Source organism: Saccopteryx leptura, chromosome 13, assembly GCF_036850995.1.
Source record: "Saccopteryx leptura isolate mSacLep1 chromosome 13, mSacLep1_pri_phased_curated, whole genome shotgun sequence".
Taxonomy (NCBI): Eukaryota; Metazoa; Chordata; class Mammalia; order Chiroptera; family Emballonuridae; genus Saccopteryx; species Saccopteryx leptura.
In genome coordinates, this window is record NC_089515.1 from 43,383,760 (window position 1) to 43,398,566 (window position 14,807).

General features: G+C 45.5%; 1 protein-coding gene across 2 annotated transcripts in view; it reads left to right on the forward strand.

Annotated features, from left to right (window-relative positions):
- The first annotated feature begins 714 nt into the window (after positions 1-714).
- IREB2 (iron responsive element binding protein 2) overlaps positions 715-14,807 on the forward strand; it is a 51,872-nt gene continuing 37,779 nt past the window's right edge. For both annotated transcript variants that reach the window (XM_066355871.1, XM_066355872.1), the window contains exons 1-2: positions 715-856; positions 2,075-2,164. In XM_066355871.1, the coding sequence (XP_066211968.1) occupies positions 838-856; positions 2,075-2,164 (109 nt within the window). In that variant the 5' untranslated portion in view covers positions 715-837. The remainder of the gene's footprint in view (positions 857-2,074; positions 2,165-14,807) is intronic.

Below are 14,807 nucleotides of genomic sequence, written 5' to 3' on the forward strand. Positions count from 1 at the left end.
TGCATTCGGTACCCAGAGCACAAAGCTGGGCAGAGGAAAAGGCCTGCAGCGGGAACATGTCCAGAAAACCAGTGGTCTGCGGACACAGAAGCTGATGGAAGGGTACAGAATAAGTAGAGTAAGGACCGAGGAACGTGAAACTATAGCAAACCGGGGTGAAAGGAGGGCGGACATATAGGGGTGGTGGGGAAAGGAGGAGTACCACAGACGGCTCTGCCCCGGGGAGATAAGGTTCTGGGGAGCTGGCAGAGGGACAAAGACGGAAGCCTGGTGACCCGTCACCCGGAAGAAGCAGGCTGAAACTGAGAACAGACGGGCTGCAGCAACGCAAGAGCATTCCGTCCAACAGATGGAAAGCCGCCCCCCCCCCCCCCCAGCCGTCGGCCACGCGTCCCGGGCGCGAGCGTGCAGGCTACGGAGTACAGGTGAACCCCAGTCATCACCACGGGGAGCGAGGAGTCCCATCGCCGCACCCCATGCTCCAGGGTTCAAAGCCCTAACTGGACATCCGAAGCCGCACTAAGTACCAGCTGGAGAAGCAGGCATCTATAGGGACGCCCACTACATAGCCTCCTAGCGTCAGGATAGCGCGAGAACTAGCCTCCCCCTAGCTCCGCCCCCCGCTTTTTCTTTGTTTCCTCGTCTGGAGATGTCGCGAGAGCTGGGCAGCAAATCCCGCGAGCACGGATTCGGGCCGGCTCTGCGGCTCTCGCGGTGTTTGCGCGAGACCGTGTCCTTCCTTCCTCCCAGGCCAGTCGGCTGCCTTCCTCCCCTTCCCCGCCGGGCCTCCCCTCCTTCCCTGCGGCCCATCCCCGCGGGCTAATATGGTCGCAGGCGATGGACGCCCCAAGTGCAGGTCAGTTCTCTTCGCCTCCTGGGGTCTGATATCTTCAACACGCGCCCCGGAGTCGGGTACTTGCGTGTCTCGCCTGGAGTCGCCTGGCTGGCGCTCGGGGCTCGGGTCGCTCTCTAGGCCTGCCGGCTGGGCCCTCTCCGCGCAGGGCCCACCAGCACTCAAGCCCTGCCGGCTCCTAGCAGCGTTAGGGTAGAGGAGGCCCGCTTGTTGGACTGTAGGGCGGGGGCAGGGTCTCTGGGCCCCTTCCTCTCTCTTCGCCCTTGGAAGCGGAGTGGGAGGCGGTCAAGGCCGGGCGCTGGTGGGACAGACATTGGACCACTTACTGCGCGACGGATCTCCTCCGCGGCCCCCGCTCTCTCTGGTGGTTGAGGAGCGGAAGGCGCTGCAGGCTCTACTAGCGGCCTGTGTTCCACTCCATCTCGGACCTAGGGCCTGGCCATGCCGAGGGTCCTGCGCACCTACCGCCGTGAGTCGCACAAAGGGCAGGAAGGTATCTTCCCTCGAAGTCTCCTCTCCCTGCCCGAGAACGTCCGGACTCCGAGGTCCCAGACTTCGTGGTTCTACCTCAATGTATGCAAAACCAAAAAGACGCGTCTTGTTTAGGGATGATCTGCCTATTAAGCGAATGTTTTGTTATTCACTTTTACCTTCACTCTCCAGAGGTCTTACCTGTTAAGTGTTTAGTTGAGTTTGGTTTTGATTTTGTCCCTGTTGTTGAATGCTCTGTCAAAATCTTGTCTTTTGATTCTTTAAAAAATCTTTCTGACATAATTGTGGCATTCTCAAATTGCTCTGTGTGTACTTATGAAATATTCAGGACATGGCTTCCCCAAACATACCTATACACCATTTAAGTCATTCTCATTGTCCCTTTCCAGGTATTCTTTGTTATCACATTTCAGCGGTTAATTCTGTTACCAGTCTTTACTTAGTAAGAGTCATGGCTGAGAGCTGGACTATCCAGTGCAGTGGACACTAGCGACATTGTGACTGTTTAAATTAAAGTTAATTGAAATTAAATAAAACTTTAGTTTCTCAGTCACCGTATTCACATTTCAAGTGCTCAGTACCCACATGTGGTTAATTGGACAGGGCAAATGTAGAATATTTTTATCGCTGCAGAAAATTTTGTTGGACAAAGTTGATTTCCAGGTAGTTTCACTTTGAATAAGGTACTCTGTAATTGTGTTTAATAAAAGTGTAATTTTTTTTTTCCAGGATACACCTTTGAGTACCTTATTGAAACATTAAATGACAGTTCACACAAGAAGTTCTTCAATGTACCTAAACTTGGAGGCACCAAGTATGGTAATGTTGCTTAAATTTTCTTGAGTTTGTTCAGTTTCTAATAATAAAAATGCATTTGTTAAGCTGAGCTGAAGAAATTTAAAATCTGTTCAGGTACAACTACACATATCTAACATTTTAAAAACTCCTTTTGGGACAGCTTTTGGTGGAGAAAGATGTAAGCCAGCACCTTAACTTCTCATTTAAATGTAGGTTAATTAAGCAAAGATTTTTAACCCAAAGAAACTGATAATGCAATTAAAAAACAAGAATCCTCAACTGATGATATTCTGTAGCTATTAATTGTACATTTTAATTTAAGTAATGCCCACAGTTCATTTTTTCTTTTTAATAATTTTTCCATTGAGAGAGAAAGAAAGAAAGAAAAAAAGAAAAAAGCATAAACTCGTTCCACTTAGTTGTATATTCAGTGATTGCTATTCATATATGCCCTGACCAAGAATCGAACCTGCGACCTCCCTGTGCCAGGATGATGCTTTATCTGCTGAGCAACCCAGCCAAGGCCAATAATGTCCACAGTTCCTTATCTGTCATCCTTTAGGTAGTTAGCATTAGCAGGGCCCACTGGTTTGAGTTCTTCTTCAGGACTGGACATGGTTTGCCTGGCCTGTACACCAGCACTTTGGCATACCTTTGCAGGCACCTAATCAGGGTCAAACTTTTCACTGAGGTTTCAGAAGAGTGAACTTGGCTGAACCCCAGGGTATTGGATGGAGGTCTTGACTTTATTGGCTGTTGAGTGACTTTCTCAACAAGGCCAGTGAATGGAAGGCCTGTTTGGAAGAGTGATTATTATTGTCAGACTTTTTAGTAAAAACTGCTTGTAAAGGTAAGTGCCAAAATACATAGCTGTCAGTTTTGAAGGGAGCTTTTGTTTATCTTTTTTTCTTCTTGCATTATTTAATTAAGAAGATTAGTTTTGTGTGTGTGGGGGGGGTGTTTCTGTAGATTTTGATGGACTTAAATATTCTAGACTGCCACTAGAAGTATTTTCTCACACATTTTGAGAAGATTTAGCTGTTTTGGAGTATCTTAGAAGATCCTTGTTTTAGAATTCTCTTGCCATTCAAAAAACAAACAGTTCCCCAAAAGTGATTGTCTTTTTATTGATCTGGAGCTACCTGTCTAGCACTTCAGTTCACTGACTAATAACACTAGAGATTTTGAGTGGGGTTTTTTTTGTGTGTGTGTGTGTGTGACAGATAGACAGAGAGAGGGACAGATAGGGACAGCCATACAGGAAGGGAGAAAGATGAGAAGTGTCAATTCTTCGTTGTTGCTCTTTAGTTGTTCATTAACTGCTTTCTCATATGTACCTTGACCAGGGGGCTACAACCAAGCCAGTGACCCCTTGCTCAAGCCAGCGACCTTTGGGCTCAAGCCAGCGACCATGGGGTCTTGTCTATGATCCCACACTCAAGCCAGTGACCCTGTGCTCAAGCTGGTAAGCCCAGCTAAAGCTGGCAACCTCGAGTTTTGAACCTGGGTTGTCTTCATCCCAGTCTGATGCTCTATCCACTGCATCACCACCTGGTTAGGCTTGAGTAGATTTTCTTAAGTAGGTCTTTGAATTTGAAAATAAATCTCTTTACAAGGAGGGGAGAAATTATTGTTACCTGGTAAGAGGGACTTTTGAAGGAACTGGGACTTGGGTTGCTGTTAAACAAAGGGTTCATAGAGGACAGTTAGCACCCAGGGAATGAGATTGAACAGCATATTGGTAACATAAACAGATGTGTTTAGTTAGATGGAGACAGTGAAGAGACAGTGTTTAGTTAGGGGTAAACTGCCTGACTGTAGTGAAACACTTTATTTAAAATTTCTTATTTGCCTGACCAGGCGGTGGAGCAGTGGATAGAGCGTCGGACTGGGATGTGGAAAGACCCAGGTTCGAGACCCCGGGGTTGCCAGCTTGAGCGCGGGCTCATCTGGCTTGAGCAAAAAGCTCACTAGCATGGACCCAAGGTCACTGGCTTGAGCAGGGGGTTACTCAGTCTGCTGAAGGCCCGCGGTCATGGCACATATGAGAAAGCAATCAGTGAACAACTATGGTGTCGCAACAAAAAACTGATGATTGATGCTTCTCATCTTTCTCCGTTCCTGTCTGTCTGTCCCTATCTATCCTTCTATCTGACTCTCTCTCTGTCCCTGTAAAAAAATTAAAAAAAAAAAATCTTATTTATTGATTTTAGCGAGAGAGGAAGGGAGAGAGAGAGACAGGAACTTCGATCTGTTCTTGTATGTGTCCTGACCAGGGATCGAACTTGCATCTGCTACTTTTCAGGACAGTGCTCTAACCAACTGAGCTGTCCAGCCAGGGCTGTAGTGAAACATTTTACAGTACCTGCTGTTGGGCAGCAGGGCCTTTGGCTGGTTTTATCTCAGCCCCTTCTTTATTTCAGGTCATCTCACCCTTTTGTATTTTTCTGAAGTGAGACTCTCACATGCGCCCAACCAGGATCCACCCGGCATGCCCACCAGGGGGCAATGCTCTGTTGTAACCAGAACCATTCTAGCACCTGAGCCCCAGACCATGGAGCCATCCTGAGCACCGAGGCCAACTTGGCTCCAGTGGAGCCTTGGCTGCGGGAAGGGAAGAGAGAGACAGAGAGGAAGGAGAGGAGGAGGGGTGGAGAAGCAGATGTGTGCTTCTCCTGTGTGCCCTGGCCGGGAATCGAACCCAGGACTTCCACACACTGGGCCAATGTTGTACCACTGAGCTAGCTGGCCAGGGTTTCACTCACCCTTTCTTTTATTCTTCCTAATACCTTGCTTTTTTAACCACAGAACTGGTTAGTCCTATATTAGAGCTAGAACTTGATTTTCCAAATCTAAAAAAAAATCTGTACTTAAGTTTTTAGGAGAATTCTTACGGTTTATAAAATTAGAGTGGGGTTGAGAGTCATAAAAAGAAAAGAACTTTACAGGTAGTGTAGAAACCAGCTCATTATTATATATGTGTGCAAATAAAATAAATGTACTGCTTTTAATAAAAATGCAGTAAATGTTTGTTTTTGTGGGTTTTTTTGTGTGTTTTTTTTACAGAGAGTCAGAGAGAGGGATAGACAGGGATAGACAGGAACGGAGAGATGAGAAGCATCAATCATTAGTTTTTCGTTGTACATTGCAACACCTTAATTGTTCATTGATTGCTTTCTCATATGTGTCTTGACCGCGGGCCTTCAGCAGACCCAGTAACCCCTTGCTTGAGCCAGCGAGCTTGGGCTCAAGCTGGTGAGCTTTTTGCTCAAACCAGATGAGCCCTCGCTCAAGCTGGTGACCTCAGGGTCTCCAACCTGGGTTTTCCGCATCCCAGTCTGATGTTCTAGCCACTGTGTCACCGCCTGGTCAGGCTGTTTGTTTGTTTTGAGAGAAGGAAAGAGGGAGGGGGAGAGAGATGAGATGCATCAACTTGTAGTTGCGTCACTTTTGTTGTTCATTGATTTCTTCTCATATGTGACTTAACTGGGAGGCTCAGGCTGAGCCAGTGACCCCTTGCTCAAGCCAGCAACTTTAGGATCATTCTGATGAGCCCGCTCAAGCTGGTGAGGCTACACTCAAGCCAGATGAGCTCGTTCGTGCTCAAGCCCACAAACTCGTTGGACCTGCGACCTCAGCATCCCAGGTTGATGCTCTGTCCACTGTGCTACCACAAGTCAGGCAAGGATCTCCTGGTTTCTGAGTTAAGGAGCATGAGTTGTTGAAAAGGGGTATCTGTACAGTTTCTCATTGCTGCACAGCGTGGCCTGTGTGAATACATTTGAGTTTAGCAGACCTTTGAATATTGAGGTTGTACCAACTTCTTATTTATAAGTAAAGCTGCTATGCATGTGTAATATTTACATTTTGGTGCAAGCTTATATAGAATTGTTGGGTTGAAAGCATCCTGTTCCTTCCACCCTCAACAAACACTTTTTATACTTTTACTGTATATCGTCTGTTCCAGTCTTTACTTTTGAATATGAGGAACAAAAACTCACTTATCTCAGCACTCAAGTAAAACTGTGGCAGTATCCTGACATCCAGAAACAGGAATGAAGCGCACTCAAGCCTCATGGGAACCGGAATTTCTGAGCCAGAGTCTGTTCTGCTTATCATTGAAGCTTGCCTTGTGTCTTTATCCCTGAATCTTTCTGATTATCTACTCTCCATTCTTTAACCTGCAGCCCACTTTACTTATTTTATTTTTGTTTATTTTTATTATAAAGTGAGAGATGGGGAGGCAGAGAGACAGACTCCCGCATGTGCCCCGACCACGACCCACTCAGCAAGCCCTCTGTGTGGGGATGCTCTGCCCATCTTGGGTCTATTGCTCCTTTGCTTGGCAACAGAGGTATTTTAGTGCCTGAGGCGAGACCGTGGTGCGCCACGGAGCCATCCTCAGCACCCAGGGCCAACTTGCTTGAATGAGCCGTGGTTGCAGGAGGTGAGGTGGAGGAAGGGAGGGATGGAAAAATAGATGGTCACTTCTGTGTGCCTTGACTGGATACTGAACCTGGGACTTCCACACACTGGGCCAACACTCTGCTGCTGAACCAACCAGCCAGGGCCGCACTTATTTTAGAGAATACCCTACATAGCCACTGCCGGCCATTCTTTGAATGTTATCATTGACTCATCTGCCAGTTAAGACTGTACCTCTGGATGACTTTCTCACTTACTGTATGAACCTAGTTTGGCTGGGCTTGTCAGGTGTCAGTTGCTGGTCCAGTTATCTTTTTTTTTTTTTTTTTTTTTTTTAACAGAGACAGAGAGAGTCGGAGAGAGATGAGAAGCATCAATCGTCAGTTTTTTGTTGTGACACCTTAGTTGTTCATTGATTGCTTTCTCATATGTGCCTTGACTGTGGAGCTACAGCAGATCGAGTAAGCCCTTGCTCAAGCCAGTGACCTTGAGTCCAAGCTGGTGAGCCTTGCTCAAACCAGATGAGCCTGCACTCAGGCTAGCAACCTCGGGGTCTCGAACCTGGGTCCTCCACATCCCAGTCTGATGCTCTGTCCACTGCACCACTGCCTGGTCAGGCTGGTCCAGTTATCTTGTTGGAACGTGGACACAAGTTCGATTTTTCTAATTTTGTTTCCTTCATGGATTCTGGAAAGGGCTGTGAGTTGGGTAAGCAGTGAGGTATCAATAGTTTGCTTGTGATGTTTATACACAGCCCATAACTTGGTAAGAATTACCTTTACCTAACACAGTTCTGCTTTGTGCACTGCCATCCGTTAACCAACTTTCCACATTTTGTCTAGGGGTCTGTTGGTTTTAACTCTGTTGTTGAGTTTCTGTTCTAGATTAGGCCTTTTGGGTAGTAAAGAACAGATTCCCACTGCCTGACCAGGCGGTGGCGCAATGGATAGAGCATTGGACTGGGATGCGGAGGACCCAGGTTCGAGACTCCGAGGTCGCCAGCTTGAGCGTGGGCTCATCTGGTTTGAGCAAAGTTCACCAGCTTGGACCCAAGGTTGCTGGCTCGAGGAAGGGGTTATCTGGTCTGCTGAAGGCCTACGGTCAAGGCACATATGAGAAAGCAATCAATGAACAACTAAGGTGTCGCAATAAAAAACTAATAGTTGATGCTTCTCATCTCTCTACGTTCCTGTTTGTCCCTATCTATCCCTCTCTCTGGCTCTCTCTCTGTCTCTGTAAAAAAAACAACATACAGTGTGTCCGTAAAGTCATAGTGCACTTTTGACCAGTCACAGGAAAGCAACAAAAGACGATAGAAATGTGAAATCTGCACCAAATAAAAAGAAAACCCTCCCAGTTTCTTTAGGATGATGTGGCAGCATGTGCGCATGCACAGATGATGACGTAACAACGTGTATACAGTGGAGCAGCCCATGGCCATGCCAGTCGAGATGGGACGGTACAGAGGAAAGTTCAGTGTGTTCTGTGGCTCGCTAAATTCGAATCCGTGACCAAAGTGCAACGTGAATATCGGCGCGTTTATAATGAAGCGCCACCACATAGGAATAACATTACTCGGTGGGATAAGCAGTTGAAGGAAACCGGCAGTTTGGTGGAGAAACCCTGTTCTGGTAGGCCAGCAGTCAGTGACGAGTCTGTAGAGGCTATACGGGATAGCTACCTAAGGAGCCCTAAAAAATCTGTGGGTGAGCCCACATTGAACTGCACTGAATAAGTATGCAACTGGGAGAGTTTTCCTTTTATTTGGTGCAGATTTCACATTTCTGTCGTCTTTTGTTGCTTTCCTGTGACTGGTCAAAAGTGCACCATGACTTTACCGGACACACTGTAGATACCCACTAGGTCAAGTGAAGAAAGATTCATTGTAGGGTACAAAGCTCCCAGGCCAATGAAATGTGTCTGTATCTTAAGAAAATGGGCTATGAGCCAGAATTGAGGGAACTCTTTTTCTTTCAGAGCTTCAGATTCCCCCCACCCCTCACCCCTTCTCCCTCTACTTCACCACAGACAAGCCTCTGCCTGCTAGCTTTATACATGGTCCCAAATGAAGCTCAGCCTCTAGTTTGACTCCTAACACCTTTCTGGTTTGGTCTGTGTGGTGATCACAGGTTCCTGAGTGACAGATCTAATGGTCTCAGTGTATATTTTCTCATCAGGCTATTGGTCATTGACCTGCCAAGAGCTTTGTCTTGCTTCAGTGCTGTAGCCAGGGAGGTAATGAGACACTGAGGACTGTGCATTCCATGGAGCAGTTTAGACAGGCACCATGTGAGCAAATAGTGCCGGGTTGCATGCTTACCTGGATGAATGAGAAGAGTTTGCACCTTCATCAATAATCGATACTCTTTTTTGTCGTTGTTTCTTCTACGTTTGTTAATGAGTGAGGAAAAAAAATCTTAAGCAGGAATCTGTTTTCCTTTTTCTGCCTCTTTAGATTCTCTCCATAGCATTATATTTTTTTAAAAGGCTGGACTTCTTAATTGAAATTAGTGCTATCCAGCCTGGTACTGGTTAGAGACAGAAACACTTAGAAGTAGTATGATGGGTTACAGGGCCAGGTCTGGTGGGTTACAGGGCCTTTTAGGACAATGTCTTTTCTCCAGGCTGCTGGCCTTGAACAGGGTCCTGAGGTTTATCAGCTACTCTAGCAGTGCCGCTGCACCTGGGGCTTTAAGGCAGGTCTAGAGTCCAGTGCTTCCCCAGTCCTTTAGTTGGTTGTATTTCTCTATCTTGTTGAGTCTTTCTAAAGCCTGCTTACCAACCAGCTGTTAATACTGATAGTGGCCATGGGTGATTTCTTCACCTCCCGTAATTTCCACAAAACCCTTTTACAAGATCTGTTTGTCTTCACTGTATTGCTTTATGATAGGCAGGTAAGATAGCATTATCTATACTTCATACAGATGAAGAAAATGTGTCTAAGAATCTAAGTAATTTGCCTAAAGTCAAATATCTTCTAAGTGAGAAATTGGTCTTGGACTCATGCCTTCTGATTTTAGAACAATACTTCCCCCTCCTAATAGCATTCTGTTTCCCAGATTAATAATGGCAGTTATAAAATTGTCTGTGTTTATTGATTATTTACAATATCCCGTAAAATAATTTCTGTGATCCACTTGGCTAGGGTCCCACTACCAGGTGCCCGTACCTTTTAGGACAATGTCTTTTCTCCAGGCTGCTGGCCTTGAACAGGGTTCTGAGGTTTATCAGCTACTCTAGCAGTGCTGCTGCACCTGGGGCTTTAAGGCAGGTCTAGAGGCCTGTGCTTCCCCAGGAGCACTGGAGGAGAAACTGAACAAAACTTTGATTTTGAGGCCTCTGCTTATAAAACCTACTCCCTGGGGGGTTGCAAGCCTAACAGGGGTAACACAAACCAGGAAATCACCCTGGTTGCAACTGGCAGACATGAAGGGGTTGGTGCTGCTCAGTCCTAGCAGAAATAAGAGGTTAGTATTGTAAACATTTTTGATATGTGGAAAATTTCTGGTTTTTCATGTCAGCAGTTAAATTTTAAATGTTAAAGTGCTGTGCAAAACAGAGAAAAAACATCATCAGGTCAGCAGTGTGTGACCTCTAGCCTGAGAGGCACTGTGTTGCCTAACATCAGTAGCAACCTTTTAGCCTTGAAGAGTAGGTTCTGTAGTCTTGGAGGCTGGGACCAGCCTTCCGCTGCCTCCCATGGGCAGTGGCAGACCTCAGTGTCTCTTTGCAGAGTCCTAACCACCTATTGCATCTTCCTCCACCAAGCAATTGACCAAAAGGGTATCTATTGTTATCAGCTCATTTCTGAAGTGTGATAACACAAATTTATCATACTTTTCCAGTTTTGTTACCAGCTTGTCTTGGTTACCACATGTCTTTGATTATCTCTCATTAGAGGATTAGCTTTTTGGATTCTTAGAATTCTAGAAATTCCTGGTTAGTAGAGGCAGAATTACTTCAGTCCATTTTTCTACTTGGTGTATGAACCTCTTTACAGCACTGTGTGGGGTTTTTTTTTGGTTTGTTTTTTTTTGTTGTTTTTTTTGTATCTTTCTGAAGCTGGAAACGGGGAGAGACAGTCAGACAGACTCCCGCATGCTCCCGACCGGGATCCACCCGGCACACCCACCAGGGGCCACGCTCTGCCCACCAGGGGGCGATGCTCTGCCCCTCCGGGGCATCGCTCTGCCGTGACCAGAGCCACTCTAGCGCCTGGGGCAGAGGCCAAGGAGCCATCCCCAGCGCCCGGGCCATCTTTGCTCCAATGGAGCCTTGGCTGCAGGAGGGGAAGAGAGAGACAGAGAGGAAGGAGGGGGAGGGGTGGAGAAGCAAATGGGCGCTTCTCCTGTGTGCCCTGGCCGGGAATCGAACCCGGGTCCCCCACACGCCAGGCTGACGCTCTACCGCTGAGCCAACTGGCCAGGGCCTACAGCACTGTTTAATTCATTTAGTTAACATTTATGGAGTGCTCACATGTTTCTGGCAAATGAAAGATGGCTAAGGGAGCATTTTTGTGCTGAAGAAAGCAGTCTCAGTTCCATCACGGGGTATAATAGGGGAAGTTTAAGAAGTGATTATTGGCCCTGGCCAGTTTGCTCAGTGGTAGAGTATCAGCCCAGCAAGTGGAAGTCCTGGGTTCAATTCCCGGTGAGGGCACCTATCCCCACCCTCCTCTCTCTCTCTTTCTCTCTCTCTCTCTCTCTCTCTCTCTCTCTTTTTCTCTCTTTCTCTTCTGCAGCCATAGCTTGAATGGTTCAAGCAGGTGGATCCTGGTCCAGGCACATGCAAGAGTCTGTCTCTCTGCCTCCCTGCCTCTTACTTAATAAAAATAAAGAAGTGATTATTTTGGCCTGACCAGGGGGTGGCACAGTGGATAGAGTGTCGGACTGGGATGCTGAGGACCCAGGTTCGAGACCCCAAGTTCACCAGTTTGAGCGCGGGCTCATCTGGTTCAAGCAAAAGCTCACCAGCTTGGACCCAAAGTCTCTGGTTTGAGCAAGGGGTTACTCAGTCTGCTGAAGGCCCACGGTCAAGGCACATATGAGAAAGCAATCAATGAACAACTAAGGTGTCGCAACGAAAAACTGATAATTGATGCTTCTCATCTCTCTCCGTTCCTGTCTGTCTGTCCCTATCTATCCCTTTCTCTATCTGTTAAAAAAAAAAAAAAAGTGATTATTAACTGGTGAAAGAGTACAGCAGTCCCCCCTATGCGTGGTTTCAGTTACCTATGGTCAGTTGCAGCCCAAAAATATTAAATGGAAAATTCCAAAAATAAATAATTCATAAGTTTTAGGCTGTGTGCTGTTCTGAGTAGTGTGATGAAATTTTGCACCATCCTGCTCCATTCCTTCCAGGACATGAACCATCTCCCTGTCCTGCATCTGTACATTTGTAACTGCTTCCACCCCTTAGTCACTGAGAAGCTGTCTTGGTCATTAGATTGACCAAGCAGTGTTTGTTTCAAAGTCACCTTATTTTATAATAGTCGCAGAGCACAGGATTATGATGCTAACAATATGGATATGCCAAAGAGAAGCTATAAAGTTCTTCCTTTATGTGAAAAGGTGGAAGTTTTCAACTAAAAGAAAGAAAACATTCATGTTGAAGTTGCTAAGATCAATAGTAAGAATGAATCTTCTATCTGGGAAATTGCCTAGTTTGTAAATTAACCTTTATCATAGGTGTGTACATATTGGAAAAAACATAGTACATCCAAGGTTTGGTACTATTCAGGGTTTCGGGCATCTGCTGGGCTTGTGGAATGTGACCACACAGATGAGGGCACTGTAATTTTAATATGTAAGGAAATAACATGGTGCTTGAGGCTGACGGAGAATATCCAAGGAAGGACAGACTTGGAAGGGGTTCCGGCTTCAAGAGAAAGTGTAACTCAGCCCACTAGATAGCAGAGAAGTCGGTGATGTGACCCGACCAGAACTGGTCTGGGTTGTTGGGCAGGCAGGGGACAGGGGTGCCAACAGTGGTGCTGTGGTCATTGAGAGGACAGGTATTGGCGCTGCAGTCATCGAAGGCCTGCCTGAGCTGGAGGGTCTGCCTCGGAGGTGGCCTCAGGAGGCTGGCGTGGTACTCGCCGCTGGACAGAGGCCTCCGTTTTGTTCCTTGCGAGCCTCTCCCTGCGCTGCTGGGTTGTCTTCATAACAGGCTGCCAGCCTTTCCCAGAGTGCAGGTGCTTTTATAACCCGCCTGAGCACTCACACTGTTGTCCTGGCCATATTCCATTGGTCACACTAACAGTTTATCTGCTGTCTGGAAAGTCACGTGAACATGAATGCCAGGAGGTGGGGCTTTGCTGGAGTCGTCCTGGAGGCTGCAACAGAGAGAAATAAGTTCTCTTTGTTGGGGGGGGGGGGGGGGGTGTCTTTTAGATTTGCATCTTTCTTTGAAGTAGTTATGAGTTAAGACAACTTTGTAAGGGCTTCATTTTTTAAAAAATCTGATACAAGTGCTTCTTTTTGTTCTGTTTCTCTTTTAGAAATAGTTTTTATAAATTTTGATGTGCTTTTTAAACAAAATTTTCTGTCAACATTTGTGATTCACTTATTTTCTATAATTACTTTTTAATGTAATATTTCATTATTTTTCAAATGATAGCATTAAAAACCACAAAATAGTATCACGTTTCTCACCCCTGATTTCTATTGTGCAGAGAAGACTGTTTTTAGTTCTGTTGGCTATTTCTTCCTCTTTTGGTAATTTGCTCTATTATTAAACAGCCTTGCTTATACAGTTGCTTCTTGAGTTTTCAATTTTAGCAATATGTTTTTCTGTGGAAAGTAAAAATTTGGCCCTTCTCTCCTACATATACCTTGTTGACCTGTTCCTTTGGGTTAAATCAGTGCTTATGCTATTATGAGTAGAGATTCTCAGCCAGTTAATGTAGTAGGTGATTGCATCTTGTTTCTCTTACAACTTTGTATTTTTTCCTGGAATTCATGATTGTCTTTTATTTGTTTGCTTAGTTTTCTATGCTCTTACCAATAATTCATCTCCAAAAGAACCGACCCCTCCCTCCCCCTCCCCCCTCATCTCCCCTGCCCCTCCGGTGTAATCAGGTAATCTATCAATTAAGTTTCCCTTCTCCTGCCAGTGCCCCATCTGGACTTGCTGTTCTGCCCCATCGCGGCCTGATTGCACTCAGCTTGCGCAGCTGTGTCCTGGAGGAGCCTCTGCGCTCTGATGTTAGACTGTGGCCTGGATTTCATGGTTTTCTATTTTCCATTTACCTGCTTGTCTTATAGAACATATCCTCCAGTAGCTGCTTGTGATTAATTGATAGTTTGCCTGGTTACATATTTCTAGGTTGGAATTTTTTTCACCTTGTAATTTTGAAGGCATTGTTCCCTTGCCATCTAGCTTCTCCCTCTCCTCTTAAATCTCAGGCATCCTGGTTCCTAGTCTTTTTCTGAATGCTTTTCTCTTTTCTGCTCAGCCCATTGCACATCATCCAGCTGCTGTTTCCCAAACTTTTGTTAGTTTTGCTTCTCCCTGTCTATGCATTTATAACTTTTTTTATTTCTTTATTATTATTTTAACAGGTTCTGGAGGAAGTGGAGATAATTGATGGTGTTTACATTACCATATTATACTAGAAATCTGATGAAATGCTTTTTTTTTAGAAAATTAAATTTAACAGGGTAACATTGGTCAGCAAGAGTATATAGATTTTGGGCAAACCTCTCCACATCATTTGGACAATTATGTTGTGTATATATCACCCCAAGTCAAATCATCTTCCATCACCTTATATCTTTCTCTCCCTCCCCCCAACTCCAGAAATGCTTCTTTTGAAAATCCTTTTAACAGTCTGACCGATGGTGGTACAGTAGATAAAGCATTGACCTTGGACACAGGTCCCAGGTTTGAAACTCCAAGTTGCCGCCTTGAGTGCGGGCTCTTCCAGCTTGAGCATGGGATCAGAGACAGGATCCTATGATTACTGGCTGGAGCCCAAAGTTGTTGGCTTGCTTGAGTTAAAGGGTCACTGGCTTAGCTGCAGCCTCCTGCTTAAGGCATGTATGAGAAGCAATCACTGATCAGCTAATGTGCTGCAACTACAGGTTGATGCTTCTCATCTTTCTCCCTTCTTATCTATCTCTTTAAAAAAAAATCAACAAAAAAATATCCCCAAGTTTTTTCAGAATGATTAAAACCAAATTCAAAGTTAATTTTGTATATTTACTTCTATAATATAATTTTCCTTATTTCCAAATGT